The 27,766-nt window shown below is 43.7% G+C and overlaps 1 protein-coding gene and 1 non-coding gene across 5 annotated transcripts; one reads left to right on the forward strand and one right to left on the reverse strand.

The window, feature by feature from the left end:
* Positions 1-597: 597 nt before the first annotated feature.
* Positions 598-27,763, forward strand: ACOT9 (acyl-CoA thioesterase 9). 4 transcript variants are annotated; one of them, XM_025857440.2, is made up of 16 exons: positions 598-757; positions 3,664-3,761; positions 5,831-5,857; positions 6,457-6,502; positions 8,363-8,533; positions 8,794-8,831; positions 12,821-12,904; positions 13,281-13,384; positions 19,422-19,495; positions 23,019-23,086; positions 23,636-23,747; positions 23,907-23,997; positions 24,173-24,258; positions 24,664-24,751; positions 24,898-25,048; positions 25,508-27,763. In XM_025857440.2, exons 1-16 carry the CDS (start codon positions 738-740, stop codon positions 25,579-25,581), a joined length of 1,332 nt encoding a protein of 443 aa, XP_025713225.1. In that variant the 5' UTR covers positions 598-737; the 3' UTR covers positions 25,582-27,763. The 4 variants fall into 4 exon arrangements, with proteins under 4 accessions (XP_025713225.1, XP_025713226.1, XP_025713227.1 ...); XM_025857441.2 differs by lacking the exon at positions 5,831-5,857; XM_025857442.2 differs by lacking the exons at positions 598-757; positions 5,831-5,857; positions 6,457-6,502.
* On the reverse strand, positions 14,445-14,517 carry TRNAE-CUC (transfer RNA glutamic acid (anticodon CUC)). Its single transcript has one exon. It is a non-coding gene; the product is annotated as a tRNA-Glu (tRNA).
* Positions 27,764-27,766: the final 3 nt, after the last annotated feature.

Below are 27,766 nucleotides of genomic sequence, written 5' to 3' on the forward strand. Positions count from 1 at the left end.
CACTGCAAACGGCTTAGTAAGAATTCGTTGAATGACATGGAGAATCAGGTCGTAGGGTAAAATCATATTAACTCTCTGGCCTTGAATAGCTCTGGGCCAGCCAAAATCTCCAACTTTCAAACACTAGGGGGCAGGCCGAAATTAGAATAGAAACAGTTTTTTCCCTTTAGGTCAGTGGTTTCTAACTTCGCATACGTAAGCATCACCTCGGGGTGCCTTTAGACGTCCTGAAGGCCGGACCGGACTCCTAACTATATAGGAATCCCCAGAGGGTGGGGCTCAGGCATCAGTGTTCCGGAAAGCTGCCCAGAAGATTCCGACGCGCAGCTAAGGGCAAGAACCACAGACCGGGAGCCCAGGCATGGGGGTCAAGATTGCGCGGCCTTCGGCGAAGCGGAATAACGGAGACAAGCTTCGAGGACCGCTGGTCTCCACGTCACGCTCTGTCCATGCTGCGTGGTGCCTTTAATCGATAATGGCGGGGCTGGCCTGTCCTCCAACTCAGGCTTCCCGCCAATGACAGAGGCTGCAGGCGCCGCGCACCACCCCCGGTCCGCCGCGAGCCCCCACCCCCAGCAGCAAGGCTCCGCCCCCGGGCGGCTGCTCCGCGAGGGTGCGGCCGTGGGGAGCTAGGTCTGGTCCCGCGCTCGCGCTCGCGCTCTCCATTCCCGCGACTTCCCCAGCCGACCGGCTCGCGTGGCCTGGGTCTCTGGTCGCGCGCGCGGCCGCAGAGCGCGATGAGGCGGGCGGCGCTGCGGTAGGTAGCAGGGGGCAAGTGCGGCGCCGTCCTGGGGTCGCCCACGCTCGCGCTTCAGGCTGCTAGCTGGCCTGGGCGGAAGGAGCCGGCCGCCTGCTGGAGGGACTAATGCGAGGGTTTGGCGGGGCAGAAAGGAGAGCCCGATCGGAAGGGGCGCCCACCTTCCGCTACCGCGCCTGGACGGGTGCTGTCTGGCTTAGGGTGGGGCGCCGCGACCCCCACCTTAAAGGTTTCTGGAGCAGAGTTTGATGCTAAAAGCGAAGCGGCACTTTAAGGGAGGAAGTTGGGTGTTCCCTCAAATTCCTTTTTCTTTGCTCATCATGGGTGTGGTTTGGGGGTAGCCCCTTGTCGGATAGCTAGCGTTTAGGATTCCACATTAACTTCCCAGCCCTTTGCCCTCCTTTGGAGAGCATTTTTAGGGTTACGTGCTTGATCGGCTTGGACTCTGGGTAAAGTGTATTGTAATGTGCGCAGAGATTGCAGGGTACCTCTTGGGCTGTCAGGACCTCAGTCAGGACTGTGTTGCCTAGGGCCTTCGGTGCTGATCTAAATTTTACCTTTAATGAGCAGCAAGGGGGCGAGGTGGGGGGCTTGATTAGGCTACTTGGACAAGGAGGATGCCTTTTTGTATGTGTCACGTGCCAGCTTGCACAGTTAACGCCTAGGGACTCTAGGGCAAGTCTGGCTCTCCCCCAGCCCCTTTCACCCGAGCACTCCAGCTGTCCCCAGGTTCTTTGTGCCTGGCCAGGTTCCCAGAGGCCTCACCCCTGTTCCAGCGTTTGGAATCATCCCGCTACAGGTGCACCAGCTCAGTGTGGGCCATACTGGTGCTGACTGACACTGAACTCCATCATTTCTCTTGGGGATCCTGCATCTCTCTTTCTCTCTCTCTCACTGTCCCTGTGGATCTTGCTATCTGTTAAAAAAGGTTCTCTCTCTCTCTCATAGCACTTAAAAAATAAAAAGCTTTGTTAACACTATTTAATAGACAGTGTTAAATTAGAGGAAGGGCCACAGTTGGCTTTTGCTTATATTGGACATGATGTGAGGGGCCTTCTGCAAAACTACACAGTCTTGGGGCGCCTGGGTGGCTCAGTCAGTTAAGCGTCTTGCCTTCGGCTCAGGTCATGATCTCAGGGTCTTGGGATCGAACCCCACATCGAGTCCCACATTGGACTCCCTGCTCAGTGGTGGGCCTGCTTCTTCTTTTCCAGCTCCCCCTGCTTGTGCGGGGCGCGCTCTCTCTCTGTCAAAGCAATCAATCAATCAGTCTTAAAAAAAAAAAAAAAAGCTACATGGTCTTGCCATGTGCCTTTTCCCAAGGAAACCTTTTTTGATCTCCTCTCCCCCACGTTGGAAGTCTCTTTCTTTGCCCTGAACTCCCATAAACCTGCATTCCTTTCTTGTGAGTTCTGTTGAACCTTAAGCAGGTACTCTGTTAGTGTTTAGTGAGTGGAAGAGTTCATAAATGAATACTGACTGTTCGAAATGATAAGGCTATTTGACAAGTGGGCAATCTTTGTAGCTTCTTTTTTTCCCCCAGACTCACCAAAGAGTCACCTGAATTTGTTCGGTTTCTAAATTGAGGCATTTCCCCGTAGTGGAGGGCATATGAGTGGCATTGCCTGCTAGTGTACTGAAAGCTCTTCCTGGACACCTACCCTAAGCTTGGGACCCAGAACAGAGCTAAGACACTTTGCTCACACCTTAGGTGACTTCTGTGACTTCCTAGGCAAGCCATGAAGAGATTGGCCTCCTTGGTCTTCTTTTGTTGGAAAGGTTCAATCATAGAGTCCTAGGGCCTGAATGTCCCAAAGCTTCTCGACAGTTTCTTCTAAAGGCCTACCTAGGGATTTTGCTGTAAAACTCCGGAGAGCTTATCGGGGGATAAGCCAGTAACTCTGAGGTACTGAGATGTTGGGTAGTGATTAAACCATTCTTCCACTCCCTCCACTTCAGTGCTGCATATATAAAAGGGAAGTAGCCTGAGATTGTGAAAAAAAAAAAAAAAAAGCTTGCCTGCAGATGCATTTATGCGTGCATGTGTGTATAGGAACTTCTTTTTCCTTATGACAGTCCTGTAGGATAAGATACTATACCCCATTTTACAGATGAAGGAACTTTTTTTGGGGGGTGGGGGTGTTAGTCCTCACTTGTCCTGGCATGAGGTAGTAAGAATTTATTAGTAACTTGAACTAGAATGAGTAACAGTATTTGGGGTTCTTGACCTCTTCAGTGCCTTGCTTTCTTCAGCTGTGCAATCAGCAAATTGCTTTGCCAATCTCTGATACTGTATGTGTGTTATCCCTGATATGATAGTGGGTGATTAGGAGTCAACACTTAAAACAGTGAACTAAAACCAGCTTAACTTATTTTGGCAGACTAGGCTAGGCACATTTGGGCAAATAGTTCTTATTTTGTTTGGGGATTAGGAGATTTCTGCCCCAGTCCAATAAATATTCTCTTTGAGTCTGGTTCAAATTCATTAACTTATAATTGGCTTGAGCTTATGTTGTGAGAATAAAGAACAAAATAAATGTTCATAATTAAGAATAAATGTTCATAAATAATTTACTCAACTGTTTACCAAATTGATTCTGGGCTTCTGAAGCTAATAAAAAAGCAAGAGTAAATCCATTAAACCTGGTTGATATCTTTTATTTATTTTGTAGATTGTTAGCTAATTGGTCTCTGCTCTCATGAAATGTTTACTGTAGTTGGAGAGATGATTTATAGAATAGCATCATATGCAAATATACATACACTGGAGAAACAAGTACAGACCATTACAAGAAAGTATTTACTAAGGATATGGATTAGCCAAGTGTTCTGGGAGGAGGGGCGGGTCTTTGGGGTTGCCAAGAAGCCATGGAACCTACTCCAGTGTGTTTTATCTTGTTTTGTAGGTTTTGTTCCTTGAACAAGGGGCTGCTTATTCCTGGCAGAGGACTGACTCAAGGATCCCAGAATCCAGAGAAACAGAGAGTCATCCATATGCATGAAGGCAAGCATGGCTGTTTACCTTTTAGACCCACGTGGTAAAAAACCCTGTCTTACTTGGGAGGCATATAGATGAGACATACTAAAGGTAGAACTTCTCATGTATAAAATACTCAGTATAGCTTTGGGTAGAAACCACATTCAGAATTTGAGCTTTTGTTCCTGAGAGACTGGGAGATGGAGCTCTTTCAGTTAAATGATATCCACCTTCCTTGTATCAGTACTAAAGGGGAGAGCATGCACAAAAGACATCTGTATAAGTAAGACATGGGCCCTTCATTTGTAGCAACTAAATGCTCCTAATCTATAGTTTTGTTAGAGAAGCTGTTAATCCATGCTTAGTTGAAGTTAATTTCAGTTACTAGTCTGATATGCAAACTATGGATGTCTATATCAGTTTAGGAGTATTCATTATAATTAAAATTGTGGGGCGCCTGGGTGACTCAGTTGGTTAAGCGACTCCCTTCGGCTCAGGTCATGATCCTGGAGTCCCGGGATCGAGTCCCGCATCGGACTCCCTGCTCAGCAGGGAGTCTGCTTCTCCCTCTGACCCTCTTCCCTCTTGTGCTCTCTCTCTCTCATTCTCTCTCTCTCTCAAATAAATAAATAAAAGCTTTAAAAAAATAAAATTATGGCTTCTTGAAAAGGTACAAATTTATTATATATATATAATCTGATCCTCATATTGTCATATATCTATATCTATATCTATATATATATTTCTACTTTTTTTCTTGGCCCTCAATACCCACCTTTCTTCTTACACTGACTAAACTGGTAATAATGATTTTATGTCAGTGAGGATCGGTGAGTGTACTGTTTGGTATGCTTTCTGACCATTCTTTTATTCAAGGAGCTCAGGAGGGAAAAAAAGTCACAAATAAGTCCACAATTTCCTAGTGGTTACAGGCATACCTTGGAGATATTGCAGGTTTGGTTCCAGGCCAGTGCAATAAAGAGAATATCACAACAAAGTGAGTCAAATCAATTTGTTGGTTTCCCAGTGCATTTAAAAGTTACGCTTACACTACACTGTAGTCTGTTAAGTATGTGATAGTGCTATGTCTAAAAAAAAGTGTACATATCAAAGCAATTAAAATAGTACCATCAAAGCTCACTGGTCACAGATCAGCATAACAAGTATAATAATTATGAAAAAGTTTGAAATATTGCAAGAATTACTAAAATGTGACAGAGACATGAAGTGACCAAATGCTGTTGGAAAAGTGGCACTGATGTAGGGTTGCCACAACCCTTCAATTTGTAAAAAACACACTGAAGAACAATAAAGTGAAGTGCAATAAAATGAGGTATGCCTGTATATTTTGCAGTTCTCCATGATTTAGTAGTTTTCTAAAGATTTTATTTGGGGCACCTGGGTGGCTCAGTCTGATGGGTGTCTGCCTTTGGCTCAGGTCATGGTCCCAGGGTCCTGGGATCGAGCCCTGCATTGGGCTCCCTGCTCGGCGGGGAGCCTGCTTTTCCCTCTGCCTCTGCCGCTTCCCCTGCTTGTGCTCTTTCTCTGTCAAATAGATAAATAATTTTTAAAAAATCTTTAAAAAAGATGTTATTTATTTTATTTTAGAGAGAGAGGGAGAGAGTAGTGGGAGGGACAGAGTGAGAATGAGACAATCCCAAGCAGACTCCAGGCTGAGCTCAGAGCCTGGTGTGGGGCTCGATCTCACAACCCTGAGATCATGACCTGAGCCAAAACCAAGAGTCAGAACACTTAACTGACTGAGGCACCCAGGCGCCCCTATGATTTAGTTGTAATTAGAGTTTGTACCAAATTTATGGTGTACAACAGTTGTTTGACAGAAAAATCAACTATTTTTTCATTAAAGTGCATGTTTATCTAACTTTATTTTGTTTTGATCAGTTAGTTATTGAAGGACCAAGGATTGCTATAGTTCATTTCCTATCACTGGAATATGTATTTTATAAATCCTATATAAATGCATGTAAATGCTAGAAAAAACGTGAACTTAGCACACTATATGAAATCGTATAGATTTATTTTTTAGTCTTCAATTTCCACAGCTTATCTAATTTATTTTCCCTTTATCCATATAGCATGTTCACCTATACATGTGAATCATGGTGTGTGTGGTAATTAGTATCAACTTTTTTTAAGTGCTTTGTTTTTGCATTAATTCATTCTTGCACTCTTTGAGCATTAACTAAAATTAAATTGCTTTTCTTTGCTTATCCTTGATTTACATCTTTGCTTCATTTTTGTGGCTTAAACTTTTCTGACAGTTAGGATGGTATAAAAAATCAGAATGAGACTTGGATATCAGTGTTGGTCTCTGCACTAAGCAGTCTGATCTACTACTGCCTACCAGAAGTGAGGTGATGATCTGGGTCATAATATCTCCATTATAAGGGGACTCCTACTGACTGTGGTACTGCCCCACCTGATGAATAATTGGAGTTACCCTTTTTTGTTTATGTAAGTAAATCCTAGTGATTGGCACAAGAGTATTCTTTTCTGCACGAAGGAGACAACAGTTGTTTCAAGTTTTTAGGAAGCAGAGGATCCCTTCTCTGAGCTGTTTGTTGTGGCATTAAATGGAAACTAATCGTTCTTTAAAGCTTCTGAGTGCATGAACTGCTTTTCTTAGTTCTTGAACTTATTGCCATAATCCAGTTCCAATTTTTCTTTGTTTCTTGGAGTGACCTCTTTATTTTTGTTTCAGTTCGTGATAAGTTGCGGGAGATAGTAGGAGTATCCACAAACTGGAGGTAGGCATGCTTTGTGGTCATTCCTTCTTTTATCCCTATAGGCTAGGCTGTATGTAGGTGCAGCTGATGGTCTCATTGTAGGGACGGAGGGGGTCCTGTGTTCGGAAATGGGTTGAGAGGTGTTTTTTTTACTTGGGGAGAAGACCAACATTCTACCATACTCATCATTGGATGCATTGTTGTCATAAAATAATGTGATTTACACATACTCTACATTTTTTAAAGTGCATTCAGGTATATTACCTCACTGATTCTCAACAAAACTTGTGACATGCTTATGGTGTATGTTCCTAACTTTTTTACTGATGATGAAACTGAAACTCAGAGAGATTGAATGATTAAGTATCAGGGTTTGGGACTTAAACCCAAGTTTTTCGGTTTTTCTATTTCATGCAACCTGACTCCTTTATTGCTTCTTGTCAGTTCGCAGTTAACCTGGTCTCTCAGTATTTCCCTGCTGTGAAATAGGATAATATCCTTCTTGGTGTACCGAATTTTGAGACTAAAATGAGATAAAAAGAAAAGCAGTCACTAGTCATGAAGTAATCTATTCTTGGTGTAGAAATTATCTAATGACTTCTTTTTAACTGTTTATATGAAAATTTTCAATTTACTGAAAAGTAGAAAAAATGAATACCTGTGTCCCAACCGTCTTGATTGGATACTTATGTTTCTCCAGATTTGCCAATATGCATATATTGGCTGAACTATTTCTAAGTAAATTACAGGTATCATGATATCATGACACTTCAGCATATATCTCCAATAAATAAATATATTCTCTTGTGTAACAAAGTCAGCAATTGTGTGTCTCTAACAAACAAGATATTCTCTTACACAATGAAACTGACATTGATTCCCTAATATTATATTACTTATCTATTCAGAATTTCTCACCCGTTCCCCAAATGTCTTTTACAGGTTTTAAAAGAATACCAAGATCCAATAAAGGATTGTATATTGCCTTTAGTGGTTATGACTCTTTGGTCTGCCTTCATCTAGAATAGTAGACAGTTATCCTCCCTCCTTTTTTCTTTTTTTCTATGAGCTTGACTTTAAAGAGGCCAAGCCATTTGTCATGTAGAATGTTCCATATTTAGGATTGACTTGGTGCCATTTAACTTTTTCCTCTATCCCCTCTATTTTTGGTAAGCTAAGCCTTTCTGGCAATAATACTTCGTAAGTGAAGCTTAGAAAGACGTCTGAATTGATGATATTGTCAGCATTGTAGTTTCCTCTCCCTTTTCTCTTCTGTCCCACTTCAATCGTCTCTTCTTTGCCTTCCCTTCCCATCTCCTTTTCACGTTCTCCTCCTCTTTACCTTTTGCTCTGCCTTCCATACTTTTTTGGATATACTCCGTTTTCCTTCCTCTGTCTCTCTTTCCTGAAATTGAAGGCAGAGAGAGAGAGAGAGAGAGAGAGAGAGAGAGAGCGAGTGCGAGCTGGGGCACAGAGAAAGCGAGAATTGTCAAGGTGAGAAATGGGAAGATGGAGTTCAGTGGCCACTTTGTTCCTTAGTCCACATGTATATTTGTGTCCATCGCTGCATTTTTAATTGGATGGCACATATTCTGTGTTTTGAATACACTTTTTGGTGAGGTGAATATACGGTTTGTTTGGGTATATCTGTATCACTTACAAGTATTTTTTTTTTTTTTTATCTACAAGCCCAAGACATTTTAACAGAAACATTTTAATTCCACCAAGTGCCAGGTGGGGAGGGAGGGAAGGAAGAGAGAATGAGGTAGGTCCAGACCTTCATTTTCCTCCTTTGATGGTGTCTGACCTGCCTGAATGTCACTGGCATGTGGAATAGCAACTGCCTCTGTGTTTCATGAAGCTTGCATCCTTTCTTCTCAGAGACCATGTGAAAGCAATGGAGGAAAGAAAAGTACTTCAGAGTTTTTTGGCTGAGTCACAGAAAGGACTGCCACCCAGGAGAATGAGAGACAGTCATATTGAGGTTCTCTTGCCTTTGGGTAGTCAGCCTGAATTACGAGAGAAGTATTTGACTGTTCAAAACACCATAAGGTAACACAGCACTCTTTTTATTTGCGTCATTTGTTTTTATTTTATTTTCTTTCATTATTGTGACTTTGAGATGTAATTCCCACATGATACCATTCAGTTAGGTAACGTGTACAGTTCTGTGGTTTTTTGTATATTCATAGAGTCACGCGGCCGTCACCCCATTCAATTTTAGAACCTTTCATCTACCCAAACTGTGTTCTTCATTTTTAAGGGGTGATGATCATGGTTTTCATTTAATCACAGTTTTCTTTATTTCACAGATTTGGCAGGATTCTTGAGGACCTTGACAGCTTAGGAGGTACTGGTATTATTTTAGCATTTCTAAGTAGATAGTTAAAGCTATACATTGAATCCGTTGGCTGGAGAGGGGCTTTTTTAATTCTTTAACTTGCGCAGCTGAGGATATTCTAAAAGAGGAATGAAAGAAGGGCCTCTTTTACCTCTGAATTGTCATAATTTTTTTCCCTGAAAATGCAGATTCCTGTTTAACAGTTGTAATCTCATTAATTCTTCTTTCTAATAACTTTTCAAAAACTCTTGAATTTATGGAAAAGTTGCTAGTACAGTACAAAGAATTGTTCTTCTCTGAGTCGTGTAAGAGAATACGTTGTGATGTGATGCACATCACCCCTGATGGTTTTCATTAGTATTTCCTACAAACAAGGACATTCTCCTCCATAGCCACAATACAGCCATCAAAATCCGGAAATTAACCCTGCTACTTTAGACTCTTTAATCCTCGGACCCCATTCAACTTTCCCCAGTGGTCCTTTGTAGCAGAGGGGATCCAGTTCTGAATCAAATGTTGCATTTAGTTGTTGTGTGAGGAATAGCTCCTCAGTGTGTCTCTGACTTCCATGACCTTGATACTTTTGAAGGTTATAGGCCAGTTCTTTTGTCGAATTTCTCTCAATTTGGGTTTATTTGATGCTTCCCTAAGATGAGATTTGAGACATGCATCTTTGGCAGGAACATCACAGAAAGGATGATGTGTTCTTACTGCCTCTCATCAACTGGTGCGTAATTCTCATTTGTCCCATTACTGGGATGTTAACTTTGATTCCTTGATGAAGGTGGTATCTGCCAGGCTTCTTCTCTGTAGAGTTACTCTTTCCCCCTTTGTAATGAATAAGTACCTTGTAAGCAGGTAAATTCAGACCTTATAAACAGTCCATTTCTTGTCAGACCTCCAATTTATTATTTTATTTATTTAATTTTTAAAAAAAATTGTTTATTTGACAGAGACATAGAGAAAGCACAGATTGGCAGGGTGGCATGCAGAGGGAGAGGGAGAAGCAGGCTCTCCGCGGAGCAGGGAGCCTGATGCCGGGCTTGATCCCAGGACCCTGGGATCCTGACCTGAACCTGAAGGCAGCCGCTTAACTGACTGAGCCACCAAGGCGCCCCTAATTTATTATTGTTATTATTATTATTTTTTAAGATTTTATTTATTTGACAGAGAGAGACACAAGCAGGGGGAGTGGGAGAGGGAGAAGCAGGCTTCCTGCTGAGCAGGGAGCCCGATGTGGGGCTCGATCCCAGGACCCTGAGATCATGACCTGAGCTGAAGGCAGACGTTTAATGACTGAGCCACCCAAGCGCCCCCCTAATTTATTATTTTAAAATCAGTATGGACTCAAGGATTTCTAGTTCATTGAATGGATTATAATGTCACTTTCATCTCTTGTGCTGCTCACTTTGTGCCAGGACTGTCCCAATCCCTTAAGACTGGCCTATTTTTTTTTGTTGTTGTTGTTTGTTTGTTTTTTTTTATGTGTCCCTATCATTCTTTGAGCACTTCCTCACTTTCTGGCACAGGAAGACGTTCTAGGCTTATTTGTACTTTCCCTGGCTCAGTCTTAGAATCATCCAAATCTCCAAGGAGCTCTGGTTCTTTTTGATGGAGAACGGTCATTAGAAACCAAGATATCTGTGTTGAGAGTGGTCCCTGCTGATGGGGTGTCACTGCTCCCATGCCCTTTCAGTGGACGAGGTGGGGCATCTATGCACATGCACATACATTTACTTCCATGTTTGTCTTTCTGTCTGTTTATCCATCTATGTTTATCCCTCTATGAAAATGATGGGTTCACGCTGACAGTTCCAAGTCTGGTTCAGCACCACAGGTTCATTCATTTCTTCCCTTTTCATGTTTGTAATTCCTTTTCCAGCTGGCTCCATTATCCTAAATCCATTTACTTATCGGTTTCCCTGGCATGAAGCTAATTTCATATCTCTGCCACCCCTGTCCCCTCATGGACCCCTCCTGGATGCTCCCCTCATCTCACTGGGATTCATACTAGGTTCCCTTTTGCAGGGTCACCGTCCTCATTGTGCTCAGCCTGCAACATGCTGGGCCATTGCTCTTGTTGCCTCCTCTCTTTATGTCCTCCTGACCCTATTTGGGCTCCAACATCCTACTCTGGGCCACCTTGCTTGCTCTTACTAATGACTTTTGGACTGAACTATTGGAAAGGGTTTAAAGAAAGGCTCTAATGACTTCTACAATATAGATATGAGTCCATTGTTAGGCTTAACACCCAGCTGCTTGTTTCTTCAGATTAAATAAACTTGGTTAGGGGCGCCTGGGTGGCTCAGTCGGTTGAGCATCTGCCTTCGGCTCAGGTCGTGATCCCAGAGTCCTGGGATTGAGCCCCACATTGGGTTCCCTGCTCAGCAGGGAGCCTGCTTCTTCCTCTCCCTCTGCCCCCCCCCCCAGCTCATGCTCTCTCTCTCGCTTGTTCTCTCTCTCAAATAAATAAATAAAATTTTTAAAAAATAAATAAACTTGGGTAAACATTCTCACTGACCTTTAAACCCCCCCCCCCCACACTGTTGACTTTGGTTTACTTAGGTGTCCCTAAATGCACAAACTCGTCTGCCTCTACCCTGTTTTTTCCTCATTGGCTCCTGTTAAATTCCTTTCACCTGTTCACTTGGATTCCGTTCTTTCCAGTTCTTCCAGCAACTTGCCTTATCACCTGTGCTTTCTCTCTCATATCTCAAGCCTTTTTTCAACTTCACATTTCCTTTAACTTATAAAGATGTTCAAGGCTCTTCCATCTGATAAGGAAAAGTAGGTAAAATCCCTTTCCCTTACAACACTGTTGAACTTGCTCCCTCACTTCAGAGCTAACTTTCTGGAAGGAGTTGGAAAAAGTAATTTGCTCTTATTTCCTCTCTATCTTGACGCCCTCTTCCCTTCCCGGTCTCACGTGTTTTGACCTCTGCTCCTCTGTGCCACTGAGGTGCTCTTGCCAAGCTCTCCATTGGCCCCCTTGTTTCATGATCTAATGGGTGCTCTTCAAGGTTTACCTGACCCCTTTGTGGCTCCTAATATTGTCAAACTCATCCTTGGGCTTTGGGGACATTTCCTCCTGCCTCTCTGGCTGTTCCTTCCCAGTCTCCTTTGTGGGGTTTCTCTTTCTCTGGTGATCTTTTGAATGTTAGTTATCCCCTATGGTTTTGTTTTCTGCCCTTTTTTGCTTATTTGTACACTTACTATAAGTAATCTCAATTACTCCCAATGCTTCACCTGTTCTCAGTATGCTTTTCTGAGTTCCAGACCAATTTGTCCTCCTGGACATCTCCATTTGGATACGCCATAGGCTTCTCAAATTTAACATGTTGAAAATAGTCCATTCTGCTCTTCTCATATTCTCTTTTTCAGTGAATGGTGTACCATCTTCACCACTTCACTGGGGTTATTACAGTATTGTCAAGTGTACCTTCTTCTTAACTCTAGGATCTTTTCATTTCCATTGATACTGCCATAGGTCAGCCACATACAATTTATTTTATTTATTTTATGGGTACCACAGAGGCTTTTAAATGGTCTTTCTTGCCTTCAGCCTCTCATTCCCCCAGGGTGTTATGGGGAAGGAGGAATAACTTAAGCGAAATAATTGCTTTATGATTAGGAAAGAGAGGGAAAATAGCCAGGTCCTTGTGATTTGTTTCTCTTTTCTGAAGGTGTCTGATGCTGTCAGACTCATGTGCTGGGGTCTTTCTGTAATTGAGGCACTGCGTCTCTGTGCAATGGTGACAGGCCACCTGGTGGGCTTGGGCTTTAGGCTTTGGTTTCTTCACCAAATCTAAAATTGAGTGGGCAGTCAGATTAGAGAATCCCCAAATCTCTTCAGTGTATGAAAAGTCTTTGGTCCTCAGATAAGACCGCTAGGGGGATGTAGGGGGTTGGGTCTTCAGAACAAGATAATTTCAGGGAGTCAGTTGTAAATGATGAGACATAATTTTGCTTTTCCTTTATTTGGTTCTCTTCTCTTACAGTTCTTATCTGCTACATGCACACCAGAATTCATGAAGCTAAGATGTCTCCTTTGTCAATAGTTACAGCCCTGGTAGACAAGATTGGTAAGCAATATTATTTTCTATATGTCATTAGAATTCTCAGTAATTATAAGAGATTATTGAAATTAGAGGAAGTATTTTCCTTTTATGGGGGAATCTAGAATGCTGTATACCAAGATACATATTTATTATAATAATCTTTGAGTGGAAGGGTTTTGCATGATTCCAGTTTTATTTTTTATATTCTTTGCATTGTCTGCAGTTTTCAAAAAGATAAACAAACTTCTATGTCTAAAAAGTTGTTTTTAGTTTTGAAGACTAAAAAAAAGAAAAGAGGAAATATGGTGGAATTTGCTAGAATTTCAAGTGAAATTTTCCAGTTGTAATACAGAAAATTTTGGGTATGGTGTGAACTCAGATTGATTTTTTTGTTTTGCAGATATGCAGAAGATGAGCTTAAGCCCAGAACAAGACATTAAGTTCAGTGGCCATGTTAGCTGGGTTGGGAAGACATCCATGGAAGTGAAGATGCAAATGTTTCAGGTATGTATTCATCTAAAGTTTGCCTGCTTGTTCCAATACAGCCAGCTAAGCCTAGTGGAAGAACAGCATATTTACCTATCTATCAATAGACAGGTATATAGCTCACCACTTCTAGAAAAAGAATTGAAAGTTCATTTCATGGGGCGCGTGGGTGACTCAGTCATTAAGCGTCTGCCTGCAGCTCAGGTCATGGTCCCAGGGTCCTGGAATCGAGCCCTGCATCGGGCTCCCTGCTCCACGGGAAGCCTGCTTCTCCCTCTGTCACTCCCCCTGCTTGTGTTCCCTCTCTCATTGTGTCTCTCTCTGTCAAATAAATAAAATCTTTAAAAAAAAAAGATCATTTCATGCAGATAGTGGGTTATTTTTTTAGCTTTATTTATTTTTAGAGAGAGTGAGACAGAGAAAGCGAGTCGGGGGAGGGGCAGAGGGAGAGAGAGAATCTCAAGCAGACTCCCTGCTGAGCTGGGAGCCCAACCAGGGCTTCAGTCTCAGGACCCTGAGATCATGACCTGAGCCAAAATCAAGAGTCGGACACTCAGCTGACTGAGCCACCCAGGCACCCCGTAAACGGTAGGTTAGTAACGTCTTCCTCCTGTATAAAGACTGATATATTATTTGATATTTATGTTCTGTGTTTATTACTTTCAAATCGTATATAGCTACATATTAAGGTTCTTGTTCCTGGTTTTGCCCCAGAGGATTTCACAAGAGTCTGAGTTACATTAGGCATGAATGGTACTCGTCACTCTTAGTTTCCTGGGGTTGCTGTAAAGAAGTACCACAAAGTAGGTGGCTTAAAACAAATTGTCTCACAGTTTGGCAGCTAGAAGTCCAAAATCAAGGCCTCAGCAGGACCATGACCCCCCTAAAATTTGTAGGGCGAGAATCCTTCCTTGCTTCTTCCTAGCTTCTGGTGGTTTGCTGGCAGTCCTTGGCATTCCTTGGCTTGCAGCTCTAACACTTCAATCTCTGCCTCTATTGCCACATGCTCTTTTCCTCTTGCGTCTCTGTGTCTCTTCTCTTCTTCTTCTTCTTTTTTTTTTTTATTAAGTAATCTCTATGCCCAGCATGAGGCTCGAACTCATGACCCCGAGATCGAGAGTCACATGCTCTACTGACTGAGCCAGCCAGGCGCCCCTCTTCTCTTCTTATAAGAACTTCACTAATATCCAGTATGGCCTCGTCCTATTTCCAAGTAGGGCTTCATATCTTTTTGCTGGACACTGTTCACTGTTCAACCCGTAACAGTCACTTAGACCAGTACAGCAGTTAGGAACAGCCTCTCTAATGAGCAGAACTCAGAGTAGGTGTTATAAAGAAATCAAGAAATTTGACAGGAAAAGTTTCCTCAAAGAGGATAATAGCACAGAAATCAGATGATTCAGAGTACGAATGGTGAGCATAGCATAATGGATAAACTTGTTGAATCACTGTGTTGTACACCTGATGCTAATGAAACACTGTGTGTCAACTTTACTCAAAAAATAAATGAATAATAAAAAAGGGAGGAAAAAGAATGGCTTCACTTATGCCAGGGTATTCAGTAGGACCATTATTCAGAAACATTTTTTCTTTTCCGGAATGATGAAGCATTTCACCTTTTGGAAAAAGTCTGAAGCTTGCTCTGCAGTAATTAAAGTTTTTTGTCAGGACGGTTAGGTAGTTTTTTATTTGATGCTATATACAAGCAGTTGGATTCTTTAACTCCCATGTTGCTGTAACTGACAGTAACACCGTTTTTAGAACAAAACACACTAAGGTTGTAGGGGATGCTGCTGTGATTTGTGCACATTGTTTTTTTTTTTTTAAGATCTATTTATTTGTTTTTGAGAGAGAGAGTGGGATGGGGGCAGAGAGAGAGGGAGAGAGAATCTCAAGCAGATTGCACGCTGAGCGCAGAGCCTGACACGGGGCTCGATCCCAGGACCCTGAGATCATGACCTGAGCTGAAACCAAGAGTTGGACACCTAACCTACTGAGCCTTCATGGTTGATTCCTACCCTGCTCTGATTCCTGCCATAGGACCTGCTTTCTGGGGAATCTTAGTAATTTGAATCTTGGCCAAATAGGTTGAAAAGAGATGCAGGAGGGCGCCTGGGTGCTCAGTCGGTTAAGCGACTGCCTTCGGCTCAGGTCATGATCCTGGAGTCCCGGGATTGAGTCCCGCATCAGGCTCCCTGCTCAGCAGTGAGTCTGCTTCTCCCTCTGACCCTCCTCCCTCTCGTGCTCTCTATCTCTCATTCTCTCTCTCTCAAATAACTAAATAAATAAAATCTTTAAAAAAAAGATGCGGGAGTTATTTCAAGGAGAGAGTCAATGAAAATTAATATCAGACAAGTACAAACTCCTGTTTTAAGTTTGTGTTTCTCACTGGCCATTTTGACGAATAATGCAAGACCTGAGTGATCCTTTCTATTCCAGAGAGGAAGGTTGGTGGTAGGTGTTTTGCCTTTGGTTTGGGTACCCGTAGGTTTAAATCCCAGCTCTGCTGCTTATTGGCCATGTGACTGTGGGTAAATTACTTACCTTCTCTGAGCTTCTGTTTTCTCAAGTGTAACATGGACGCAGAAATAGTACCATGTTATATTTGGTAAGGATGAATGAAAAAACAACCCAACCGTTTTAATCACTTGGTACAATTGCCTGTCACACAATGACCGCTAATCACATGTTGGCAATGTTAATTTATTATCATTACTATGGACGTGGTCCCAAATCTTTTCTGGGATTGATGTTCACACCTATCTTCCGAGCGCCTGTGACATCTCTCCCCTTACATGTGCTCTTGCTACCTCAAATCCAGTGTGTTACAAACTGAGTACATTAGCTTCTTTTCCAGTCCTGATCCTGCTCCATTTTCCCCTTTGCCTACACAGCCTTTTGCCAAGTCTTGCAAATTCATCACCCAGGACAACGCACCAGAGTTCTTTCTTGTCACACAAGAAGCAGTAAGGCCTTGAATGAAACACAGGGGCCTAGTTAGCGAGTCTGCCTGCCTCTAGTCTGTTGTCTCTCTGTTAACTGTACAGATTTTTACCAGTTAGACATTTCAGAGCCGACCTTAAATTACATTGCTTTCCTTCTCAAAAACTTTCTGTGACCATTCTCTGTGCATTAAAGCCTAAACTCTTTTGACTAGTTAGGATCCAGGGTGCTCCATAAACTAGCTCCCACCTACCTTTCCAACTGTATTCCCGCGAACTTATCATTTATATACCTTCCTAGAGCTTGCTGCTGGACATTTTGAACATTCCAGGAGTAGAGAGTTGTTCGTTTTTGCATGCTTGACACTATTAGGTGTTCATTATAATAAACCATAATTTAAACAGTGAGTTGGATGAGTATCATTGCTTATGCTTTTTTCTTTGCCTGAAATGCTTATGCTCTTGTCGGGAGCCATGAGCAACAAGGGGGTTAATCAGGTAGAGCAAAGGCTCCCTGATCCCTTTGAACCATGGCCACCTGACTGCCCCCATACAAAAACATGTGGTACTGGCTAGCCCGAGTTGTATTTAGGCTAAAAAACCACAGTGTTATTGATAAGCCCTGAAAAATAGCGCACCAGGCCCTTTGAAGGCATGGGAAGAAACTATGCGCTTGAGGAATCTGGCCTTGAATCAGAAACACGGGACGGAGCCAGGAGAAGGGCAGGGAGGAACCTGTGGAACTTGTTTATGTCTTATTGTTATATAACCTAAGCCTATATAAAGTGTGTGAGAAAGAATAAAGTCGTTGCTCACGGCATCCCCGTGGGCAACCCTCCTGTTCCCATACTTTTATGTTTCATTCTCTTACCCTCATCCCTGTTCGACCTTGCACGCGGGCCGTGGCATGCTCTGGCTCCACATATCCACATTCCACCTGTGCTTCCAGATCCCCTCATGCTTGGATGCTTCCCTCATCCTTCTAGCTCACAGCCCCTGTTCCTTCCCCATGACTCATTCCTCAGTACCCTTGCTCTGACCCTGTCTCCTGGCACCTGTGAATCTCTTCTCCACCAAGCTGCGTATGAACATATCTTTTTGTCTTCTACCAGGCTATACATGTCTTAACAACAGCATCTGGGTGTGAGTCGCTTAGCCCACTTCCGGACATCCATTCATTTATCATTCACTTAGCCATTGTTCCTTGAGTGCCTATTCTGTGCTGGGCATACAGCAGTGAGCTACATGAAGTTTCGTTCTCTTAGAGTTTACATTCTAGTAGTGCTCAATCATTTTCTGTCTTAATTCATCCATCAGCAATTATCTGCTATCTGCCGGTCTTTGTGCTAAGGGCTAGGGATGCAAATGTGAGCAAAAACGGTCTTTGTCCTCAATAGGGAGTCAGTCACGTATATAAATGACTGTGATATACACACAGTCCCCCAACTTAGGGTGGTTTGACTTCTGATTTTTCAGCTTTACGATGTGTGAGGGAGTGTTCAGTAGAAACTGTACCTTGAAGTTTGAATTTTGATCTCTTCCTGGGCGAGTGATACGCAGCACACCAGCGGCTGCGGCCCCCGGGCAGCCACATGATTGTGAGGGTAGCTGACTCATAGCTTGCAACCCGCCTGTCCCCATTCAGCCATTCTGAAAGAACTGTATTCACTAAATTACCTGAGGTACTCAATGCTTTGTTATAAAATAGGCTTTGTGTTGGATGGTTTTGCCCAACTGTAGGCTAATGTCAGTGTTCCTGAGCATGTGTACAGTAGGCTAGGCTAAGCTGTGATATTCTCCAGGTTCCATGTATTAGACACATTCAACTTAATGATATTTTCAGTTTATGATGGGTGTGTTGGCATGTAATCTCATTGTAAGTCAAAGGAGGTCTGTAGTATTTAAGCATCGTGCAGCATTTCTCCACAGAGACACAATCGGCATTGCCTGTAGGAAGATTCTTAGTGATGCAGGACAGTCCCCTGCATTGTGAGGTGTCTAGGTTACCTCTGCCCCCCTAGCGACGTCCCTCAAGTCATGTGACAACCAAAACCTCTTCGACACATACCCAAATGCTCCCAATAGGGGTGCTATCCATCTCTGTTATATTGAGAGCCACTTTCTGGGGAGGATTTCGTTCCCATTCTCATGGCAAACCAAGGAGGGAATGATGGCCTCTGCCTGGGGAGGAGGGATGGGGCAGGGGTGGGGAGGAGTGTCCTGTGGAGGGCGATTGTGAGGAAGGCATCAGGCACAGGCCCGGACAGGATGAGGGTACTTCCAGGACCTCCGAGTTGTCAGCTGTGGCTGGGGCGAAAGGTGCAGGTGTGAGGGGGTGCTCGGTGAACAACCGGAGAGGAATCTGGGCTGTGTTGTGGAAGGCTTTATATGTAGTGCCCGCAGGCTTAGAGCGGATGCGGGAGGAAGGTCGAGCAGGAGGGTGATAGGGGCCTGAATGGGTAGCAGGGAGGAGGACGAGGGATGAGGTCTGTGGACAAGTGAGCCTGGTGTGCCCCCAGCTGATGACGGGACTTCACAGTATAGCTTCTCTGGAAGTACAGACTCCTAGAGGATAAGAAATCCCTTAAAACCTCAAAGCCTTGTGCAACTGTAAATATGTCACTCAACCCACAGGATTATCATGATCCTCACCTCGGCGTTGGCACACGGAAAACACTAATGTCTGTGAGACCAGTGGTCCGTTCGGCTGGCTCCGTGTGCCGTCGTGAGGACCAGCGGGCGTGAAGAACACCGGGGTCCTGCACGCTGCCGGACAGTTAAATGATGCTGATGCAGAGGGTCCCTCTGTGACCCTTGCCCTTGAATCTCAGTCATGCGCGGTTCCAAAGCCCATCGGTCGTGGCCACCCCAGCCCTTCTCACCTGGATGCTGTTTGAACTTTAGGAAGTCTGTCTCCTCTTCCACACCACAGGCTCCTTGGTCACGCTGCCGTTTCCCCAGAGCTTAGTTCTGCAGATGGTGGTTAATGAATGCACTTTTCTTTTCCTAATTGCAGCCTTTCTCAAAGCATGCATGCTAGCTGTTAGAATTGTAGTAGGTCTTCCCAGTAAATGCATTTCTTACATCTGTATTTTCTTTCCATTGTTCTTTAGTTACATGGCAATGAATTTTGTCCTGTTTTGGATGCAACATTTGTAATGGTGGCTCGTGATTCTGAAAATAAAGGGTAACTGCTCTTTTTTCCTAATTCTTTATTTTGAAAATTTCAAAGAGACCTAAAACTAGAGAGAAGACTATAAAGAATTTCCATATACCCATCAGACTTAGAATTTTTAACATTTTTTATTGCCATATTTGCTTCATCTGTTTTTTCATAGTGTATTATTTTCTTTGTTATATTTTAAAGCAAAACTAGAGAGAAGACCGTAAAGAATTTCCATATACCCATCAGACTTAGAATTTTTAACATTTTTTATTGCCATATTTGCTTCATCTGTTTCTTCATACTATATTATTTTCTTTGTTATATTTTAAAGCAAATCCCAGACATAATGACCTTTCATCTCTGAATACTTTTGTGTAGGCATCTCTAAAGATGCGGATATCTTCCTAAATAAATACATTACCGTTAGTGTGCCTAACAAAAATAAGAGTAAGTTCGTAATATATTCTCATGGTCAATTCATATTCAGTTTTCCCCAGATATTATTTTAATGATCTGTTCGAATCAGGATCCAAACAAAATTCACATATTACATTTGATTTTTATGTCCCTTAAGCCTGTTGTTTTATTAATAGCTTTATTGAGCTATAATTCACATACTATACAATTCACCTATTGAAAGTGTGCAATTCAATGACTTTTAGTGTATTCACAGAATTGTATGATCTCTTAAGGCTTTTTTTTTAAGATTTTATTTATTTGAGGGAGAGAGAATGAGAGAGAGAGAGAGAGAGAGAGAGAGAGCACATGAAAGGGGGGAGGGTCAGAGGGAGAAGCAGACTCCCTGCTGAGCAGGGAGCCCGATGTGGGACTTGATCCTGGGACTCCAGGATCATGACCTGAGCCGAAGGCAGTCGCTTAACCAACTGAGCCACCCAGGTGCCCTCTTAAGGCTTTTTAATCCAAAATAGTTGTGTGTCCCTGCTGCCCCCTTAGTGTTTTATATCAATTTGTTGAAAGGCCAGGTGGAGTCCTCCGTACGGTGTCCAACTTTCTGGATTTGTCTCATGGCTTCCTCATGGTATTTTTTTTACTTGTTTCTCTATCCCTAGTATTTTCTCTAAACTGAAGTTAGATCTAAAGCCTTGATTAGATTCAGGTTCAACTTACTTGATGAGAGCATCTTGTAGGTGATGAGATCTGTGTATCTCAAATTGTAATGTATCTCATGTCGTATCATATCAGGAGGTACGGATTGTCCCACTCATAGCGATGCCAAGATTGGTGCATGGCAGTTCAGTAGTGACTAAACTGGTCTTCTCATTATAGGGTTTACTCGGTCCTTGTATGATCAGCAATAATCTGCAGGCTCTAGTAGGGTACAGGGTGTACCCCGAGTATACTTCGTCACCCTGTGAATAGCTAGTTCCCTATCAGTCTTTCTCCAGTGCTTTGAACGCCATTGCTAATCATTGCTTTAATCATTAAGGGGTGTAAACGATTCTTAAATCCTGTCCTTTCTTCTATATTTACTACCTGGAGTTCTGGAAAGAAGAGCTTTCCTTTATTGGCTAGGGCAATTTGGTTTGTAAAGGAAAGTGAGGATTAATGTTTCATTCTTGCCCTTTATTTACACATTTTCCTAATAATCAGTTGTTTGACTAGCTAGTGATGACATGGTTTGTCTACTTTTTGGTTTTTTTAAAAGTGTCATTGTGAATTCCTGGATTTTAATGGTATGTATTTCAGTAAATTGCAGCCCTTGTTCTTCCTGGTGCTCAGAGTGTACCATCTTTGGGCAGTGGGAGCCCCTTTAAGCTTGCTTCTGTGAAAAGCTTTTTTGATATTTCCCCGCTAGTCTTCCTGTTCTCTGGTACAGTGGGATATCTTGGGCTCATCTTATACATTTCCCTCCTCAGGCCTGGAATCAGCCATTTCTCCACAGAGCCCTGGGGTTCCCCTTAGCGAGCACTGGTGTTTAGAGACCAGAATCCAGGCACCAGAACTGTACGTTGTTACTCGTTTGTCACTGTCTCTAAGCCTTTTCAGTGGACAGAGCTAGGATGTCTGTTAAAAAGCAACAAACAGGGTGCCTGGGTGGCTCAGATGGTTAAGCGTCTGCCTTCGGCTCAGGTCATGATCCCAGGGTCCTGGGATCGAGTCCCGCATCGGGCTCCCTGCTCCTTGGGAGCCTGCTTCTCTCTCTCTCTCTCTCTCTCTCCCTCTGTCTCTCGTGAATAAATAATAAATTAAATATTAAAAAAAAAAAAAAAAAGCAACAAACACACACCCAACCTCATGAGTTTATACCATCAATTCCAAGTCAGATTGAACTTTACAGATTTTGACTGCTTTGGCTCTCTACTTTTTCCTCTTAAGTTGTGTTTTTGGTTCCTAACCAGCAGTCATGCCCGAGGCGTCGAAATGGAGAAATCTTGTCAAACTGTTGGGGTGGCGCTGGGTGGGAGGGAATGGAACAGGATTGCTGTTGGTACAGGACAGTCTAGGGGCCTGTGGGGAGTCTAATTTGGATTAGAACCTTGAAGGAGGAGTCTGCAATGAGAAGTCTCTCCTGCTTCATGGGGAGCTGATGCGGAAGAGCAAGTTAGGATCAAACCGTCCTTTGGTGACTGATATGAGCGTAGAATGCAGCCACCCACTCTTCACTCCTGCTGCCAGCCCGGCTGACCTGCTGCTGCTGGCTGGCCTGGGGCTCCTTGCCAGCCCTGGAAAGGGCGGGATTTAAAGGTTCTCTCACAGCTGATGCTTTTGAATTTTCCGAGCTGCCATTTCAGTATGTTTGTTTCTATCATTTCCGTTTTGAAAACTTTGCCATCTATGGAGAGGTAGAATAATGCAGCGAGCACTCATAAAGGCTTCACCTACATTCACCGATTACCATTTTGCCTCCAGCCTTATTCTCTGGCCCTCTCTCTGTAAGTACACATATGGACGCTCTTTCCTTGAATCATTTGAAAGTAAATTTTGAGACTACTTCACCCATAGACGGTTCAGCATGTACCTCCTGATAATAAGGTCATTCCACTACACAAACTCGATGCCTTTATTGTAGCCAAGAAATTTAAGTGATATAGTGATACTATCTAATATACTATCCATATTCAAACTTTGCCACTTGTCCCTAGGATGTCTTTTATAGCCCTTTCCCCTGAGTCAGGATCTGATCAAGGATCATGTACTGCATGTAGTTAGCATGTGTTTTAAAAAGAGTCCCCCTGCCGTTTTCTGTCTTTTAAGATGTTGACATTTTTTGAAGAGTCCAGGCCAGGTGTCCTGTAGAATGTTCTATGGCCTATTTTTGACTGTTTCCTCGTTACCGCGATCAGGTGAAATTTTTTGGTGAAAGGCAGTATCCTTTTTATAAATGTGAACTTTCTAGTGTACAGACTGGTCCGTAACTGGAAAGCTCCCCAGTTGTTCCAGGGTTATTATGGGAAGCAGTCAGGCAGCATTACCCAAGACCAGCAGCAAGGACTTCTTGAAATGAGTGGGTAATTGTTCACCTTCCATATTTACTGGGGAATGACACCTCTTAAGCTGTAATCTTTTCTTTTCTTCTCTTTAGGCCGGCGTTTGTAAATCCACTCATCCCTGAAAGCCCAGAGGAAGAAGAGCTCTTTAGACAAGGAGAATGTATATTAATTTGTTTATAATGTAAAGATACAGTTTAAAAAGCCCATTACCTGTACTGCAGAGGAGGTTGTGGAAGAGTATGGATGGACGCCTCATGCCAGTCACGTGTCTTACTCATGCCAAGAATTTATTGAAATTAAAAATACCTTATTTTTTTTCCACTGGAGTCCGTAGTTTGAACAGTTTTATCAATTAGAAAATATTCATTAAGTAAAATAATTTGCTTTCTCATTTTTAATAAAATGGGAAATGGATCAGTGAAATAACTGCTGGTCAGGGCTGTAGGTCAGGATGGTCTTTACATGTGGTCTTTAAGTGCTCCCACACTGAGCCAGTATAATTTCCATCTGGAGGCAAAGAATCGCCAGTCACATCATGAAGCCTCAGCAGCCTTCTCTGGGATATATGTGGAATTTCCCGTGGGCTTTTCAAAATCTAGAAATGCTGCCTTTGTAGGGTCCTAGGCAGCCCAGGTCAGGAACCCTAGTGCTGTTCGGTGACCCCCCCCCACACACACTAATTGTAGCTCCTTATTGTCCTGTGTTCCAGTGAACAAGGGGAGAAGGGTTGCCTTCAGTGCCAAGTCATTACTGAAAATGGCTCCCAGTGCTGAGGAAAGGAGTACTATCCATGAGATGTTTCTTCACACGCTGGATCCGAAGTAAGTTAGCACGGTGAGATTGCAGGTTGCAAAAGCATGTACACCTCGGCCCTCTCCACAGTTACGCCCGCCTCAGCATACTGGCAGTTTGCAAATATTTTACTTTTCGGCAGCAAAACCATGACATTGACAAGGTTTACTCAATCTCCATTTGTACAGGACTGTAAGTTTTCAAAGTCGAGTTTTGCCCCCCAATGCGGTGTGGATGGAGGATTCAAAACTGAAGAGCTTGGAAGTTTGCCACCCACAGGTATTGTCAGTTAGTGAAAAATCTTTTAAATAGGATAGCTCGCGTTCGTGGTTCTCACGTAAAATCGGACACACCGTGAAACTGACCTCCGTTCTGCAGCAATGTGAATTCCTTCCTTCTGGCTTTGAGGGTGGCCGTGAGCTTGTGTCTGTTAATCTTATTTTCTGTCCAATAGGAGCGCAACATTTTCAATCGGATCTTTGGTGGTTTCCTGATGAGGAAAGCATATGAGCTTGGATGGGCTACTGCTTGTAACTTTGGGTGAGTTAGATTAAAGGTGGTTTTAACTTCTGAGAACCAATGTGTACTACCCCATTGAATTGAAGCATTTTGGACCAGTCTGTGTGTGTTGGGGCATATGCTCTGCTATTAAATAAATATTACAGTGATACCAGCTGCCTTTGATGTTACTTTTCAAAGGCTGTTGCTCTGCCTTTGTCAGTACGTTAATGACCTGAGAAGAGGTGATGATAGACAGGAGGGAAAAGGTAGAGGGGTGATCTGGTCTCAGGGGTATCACTTACCATTTCTCAGCGGTAGGGTTATTTCCCCCTTCCCTAGGTTTATTCTTTGATCATTTAAATTTTGCTTCAGCTGATTGTTAGGGGAGAAAAAGAGATCATCTGCATTTTGTGCTTGACCCCAATTCTGCCTTATGTCTGTTAGTGGCTCCCGACCGTTTGTAGTAGCAGTGGATGATATCATGTTTCAAAAACCCGTAGATGTTGGATCCTTGCTGTTTCTTTCTTCGCAGGTAGGTGTGTGATGAGAGATGAAAGACAATTTTTTATCATTTAGGCCTAGAAGAGAAGTTTTTTTGCTAAAGCCACTGTTTCTCTTAAGACTGCCTCCCCCCACTTGCCAGTGCCCTTGACTAACTGTCATGTCTAAATCTCCTAGGTTTGCTTTACTCAGGACAATTACATTCAAGTCCGAGTACACAGTGAAGTGGCCTCTCTTGAGAGTAAAGAGCATATGACCACCAATGTCTTTCATTTCACATTCATGTCGGAAAAAGAGGTGCCGTTGGTTTTCCCCAGAACATACGGAGGTGAGCAGAAATGTCTGCTTGTACCTAATGAATGGAAGAACTTTCAAAGATATTTTTCTTCTTTTAAATTGTTGTAGGAAGTATACCGATGCCTGTTAGTGCAAGAGCATGTCCTTAGAAGATTGTGCTTTTGAGGGGCAGTAGCCCTGCAGGCCCGGATGCCTCCTGGCCTGCAGGTGCCTGTCACTGCATTGCCCGACCTGCCTGTTGTCGGAGGGGTTGGGGCCAACTGCAAGCAGCCACTGGTGGTCAGAGACTGGCCCGGCCCGAGGAGAGGGGCGAGAGTCAAGGCCCACTCCCTCAGGAGCCTGGCGAGGCCCCGGCCCCGGCCCCACAGGGCATGCCCAGTGCGTTTTGCATGCTCATTGCTGTCTTTGTGTTCCCAAGTAGTCTTGTGTCCGTATGATGATTTTGTAAGGTTCCGCGGGTTTCTTCACAGTTCTCTCTTCTGTGTTTCAGAGTCCATGTTGTATTTAGATGGGAAGCGGCATTTCAGTTCCATGAGCGTACCAGTGAACCTGAGAAAGGACTAGGCGCCCTAGGAAAAGCATGCTGTTGAAGAGCAGCTCTCCACACTGACATAGAACCTGAGGGAGGCCTGGTCACGTGCCCTGGCTGCAGTGTTTATACTTGTCCTCCAGAGAGAAGAATGTTTTCAGCCTTTAGGATGATCAGAAAAGCAGACTGAGAGGGTAGCTGGGTGGGGCAGAGGGAGGAGGAGTTATGAAACAATAAATACTCTCAAGACAATTTAAATTGTGACCCTACCGTGTTGCCTCCTGTGTGGTCGAGAAATGGGGGCAGAAGGCCTTGGTACGCACTTGGAAACAGTTCTTTTCCTACACTTCTCCCAAACTGTCCGGATGTGCGCTTTCCTGCCAAGGTATTTGGAGGGCGCTCCTTAAACCTCACCTTGGCGGCAGTTCCCCTGTGCTAAGCCCATCAACCCGACGTGATTCCTCTGTGTTTTGCCTCCCTCTGCTTCCCAGCCTTTTTTTTTTTTTTAAGATTTTATTGATTTATTTGACACACAGAGAGAGACAGAGAAAGAGCACAAACAGGGGGAGCAGCAGAGGGAGAAGCAGGCTCCCTGCTGAGCAAGGAGCCCGATGCGGGGCTCGATCCCAAGACCCTGGGATCATGACCTGAGCCGAAGGCAGACGCTTAACCAACTGAGCCACCCAGGTGCCCCTGCTTCCTAGTTTTTGTTGTTAGCAGAGGGAAGATGAAAAGTCAGGGTAAAGGGATCCAACAAAAGGTAAGGCATTTGGAATGATTTGTGGGAAGCTTTAGATCTAAAGCCATACTAAGAGGAGGTGTTCAGAGATGATCCAGATGAGGGCACACAGGAGCCAAGTGTTCATTCTTTTGTTTGCCGGACAACTCTTCGGCACACTCGGCTATGGGCTGGCCAGGATATATCTGATCCAAAAACAGGAACAGTAATCATGACAGCTGCGGATGCTTACTGAACACAGTCCTAAGCCCTTGACATGTACACTAGAGGTAGGTTCTGAAACCCCCTCAGATTAGTCCACTCAGGAAACGGAAGCACAGAGAGGTTAAGTAACTTGCTCATCGTCCCACAGCTGGTAAGTGGTGGTGCTAGCCCTCAGAGCCAGGCGGTGGGCACTCTTACCAGAACACTGTACTGCTTCCTGGGAATCTAGCAAGGGAGGCTGTGTCCAGTATCACAGGGTCACCTAGGAACCCAAAGGGAGGTATTCCCATGAGTCTTGCCAAGACAGTGTCTTTCTTGATGGGATGGGAGGTTGGTTGAGTCCGCAAGAGACAAAACCCAGGCTGTACAGAAGAAGAGTCATCCCAGAGCAGGTGCTCCTGGGAAGGAAGCGATCCTTAGTCTTGCTTCTAGATCAGCGATCACAGACTTGGTTCTGCTACAGAATTAGCTGGAGAGCTTTCTTTGAAGAAACAAATTTCATATTGGGGCGCCTGGGTGGCTCAATCGGTTGAACATCTCAGCTCTTCATTTCAGCTCAGGTCGTGATCTCAGGGTTGTGAGATTGAGCCCCGTGTCAGGCTCTGCGCTCAGCGGGGAGTCTGCTTGAGATTCTGTCTCTCCCTCTGGCTCGGCCCCTGCTCGCACTCTCTCTCTCAAATAAATAAATCTTTAAAAAATGTTCACATTATTATAATATTTCCTGGAGTCACAGTGTATATGAGCACGCACTTCTGGCGTAGTCAGGGGAACAGACCCAGGTCCCCAGGAGGCGTGCTGTTGACTCTTGGAGAACAGTCCGTGCTGCACTGCTGTAGCTTGCTCGCTCTGCGTTTTGTTTCCCTGCACTGCCTGTGCTACCGTCCTGAGCTGCTCTGTCTGGGCTCTTCGGTACAGCATTTTGCATATTCACCTGTGACTCGGTGACCCTGGGAGTTGTGCGAATGTGGTAAATGCAGGGCAGTTAAGAGACTACTGTATGCTCTTGTATAGATTATACATTTGAGCAATTATTGCTCTATTCACTGAAGGTCTTTCTAGAACTTTTCTTGCTATTCTAAGCAGTTTTGCACTAAATATCCGAAATAGCTGAAATACATAACCTTGAAATGCCTTCCTTAGGAAAACTGTAGAGAAGTGATGTCTGGTTCCAAATAGTATGCACATGTTGAAGGCTTTGAATATCCATTTCACATAATCTTCCAGAACAGTTGGACACCTTCATTTACGAATAAATTTCCCTAAAATTTGCCAAATTT

The sequence above is a fragment of the Callorhinus ursinus genome, unplaced genomic scaffold (assembly GCF_003265705.2).
Source record: "Callorhinus ursinus isolate GAN/ISIS: 27379988/994484 unplaced genomic scaffold, GSC_fseal_2.0 scaffold16, whole genome shotgun sequence".
Taxonomy (NCBI): domain Eukaryota; kingdom Metazoa; phylum Chordata; class Mammalia; order Carnivora; family Otariidae; genus Callorhinus; species Callorhinus ursinus.

Bases quoted from the DNA above. Each gene is read 5' to 3' on its own strand.
- ACOT9 (XM_025857440.2), top strand. From the start codon at position 738: ATGAGGCGGGCGGCGCTGCG. The intron at 3,762-5,830 runs GCAAGCATGGCT...TTATCCATATAG, and splicing joins AGTCATCCATATGCATGAAG to CATGTTCACCTATACATGTG. The intron at 23,087-23,635 runs GTATATTAATTT...CCTGTGTTCCAG, and splicing joins GCTCTTTAGACAAGGAGAAT to TGAACAAGGGGAGAAGGGTT.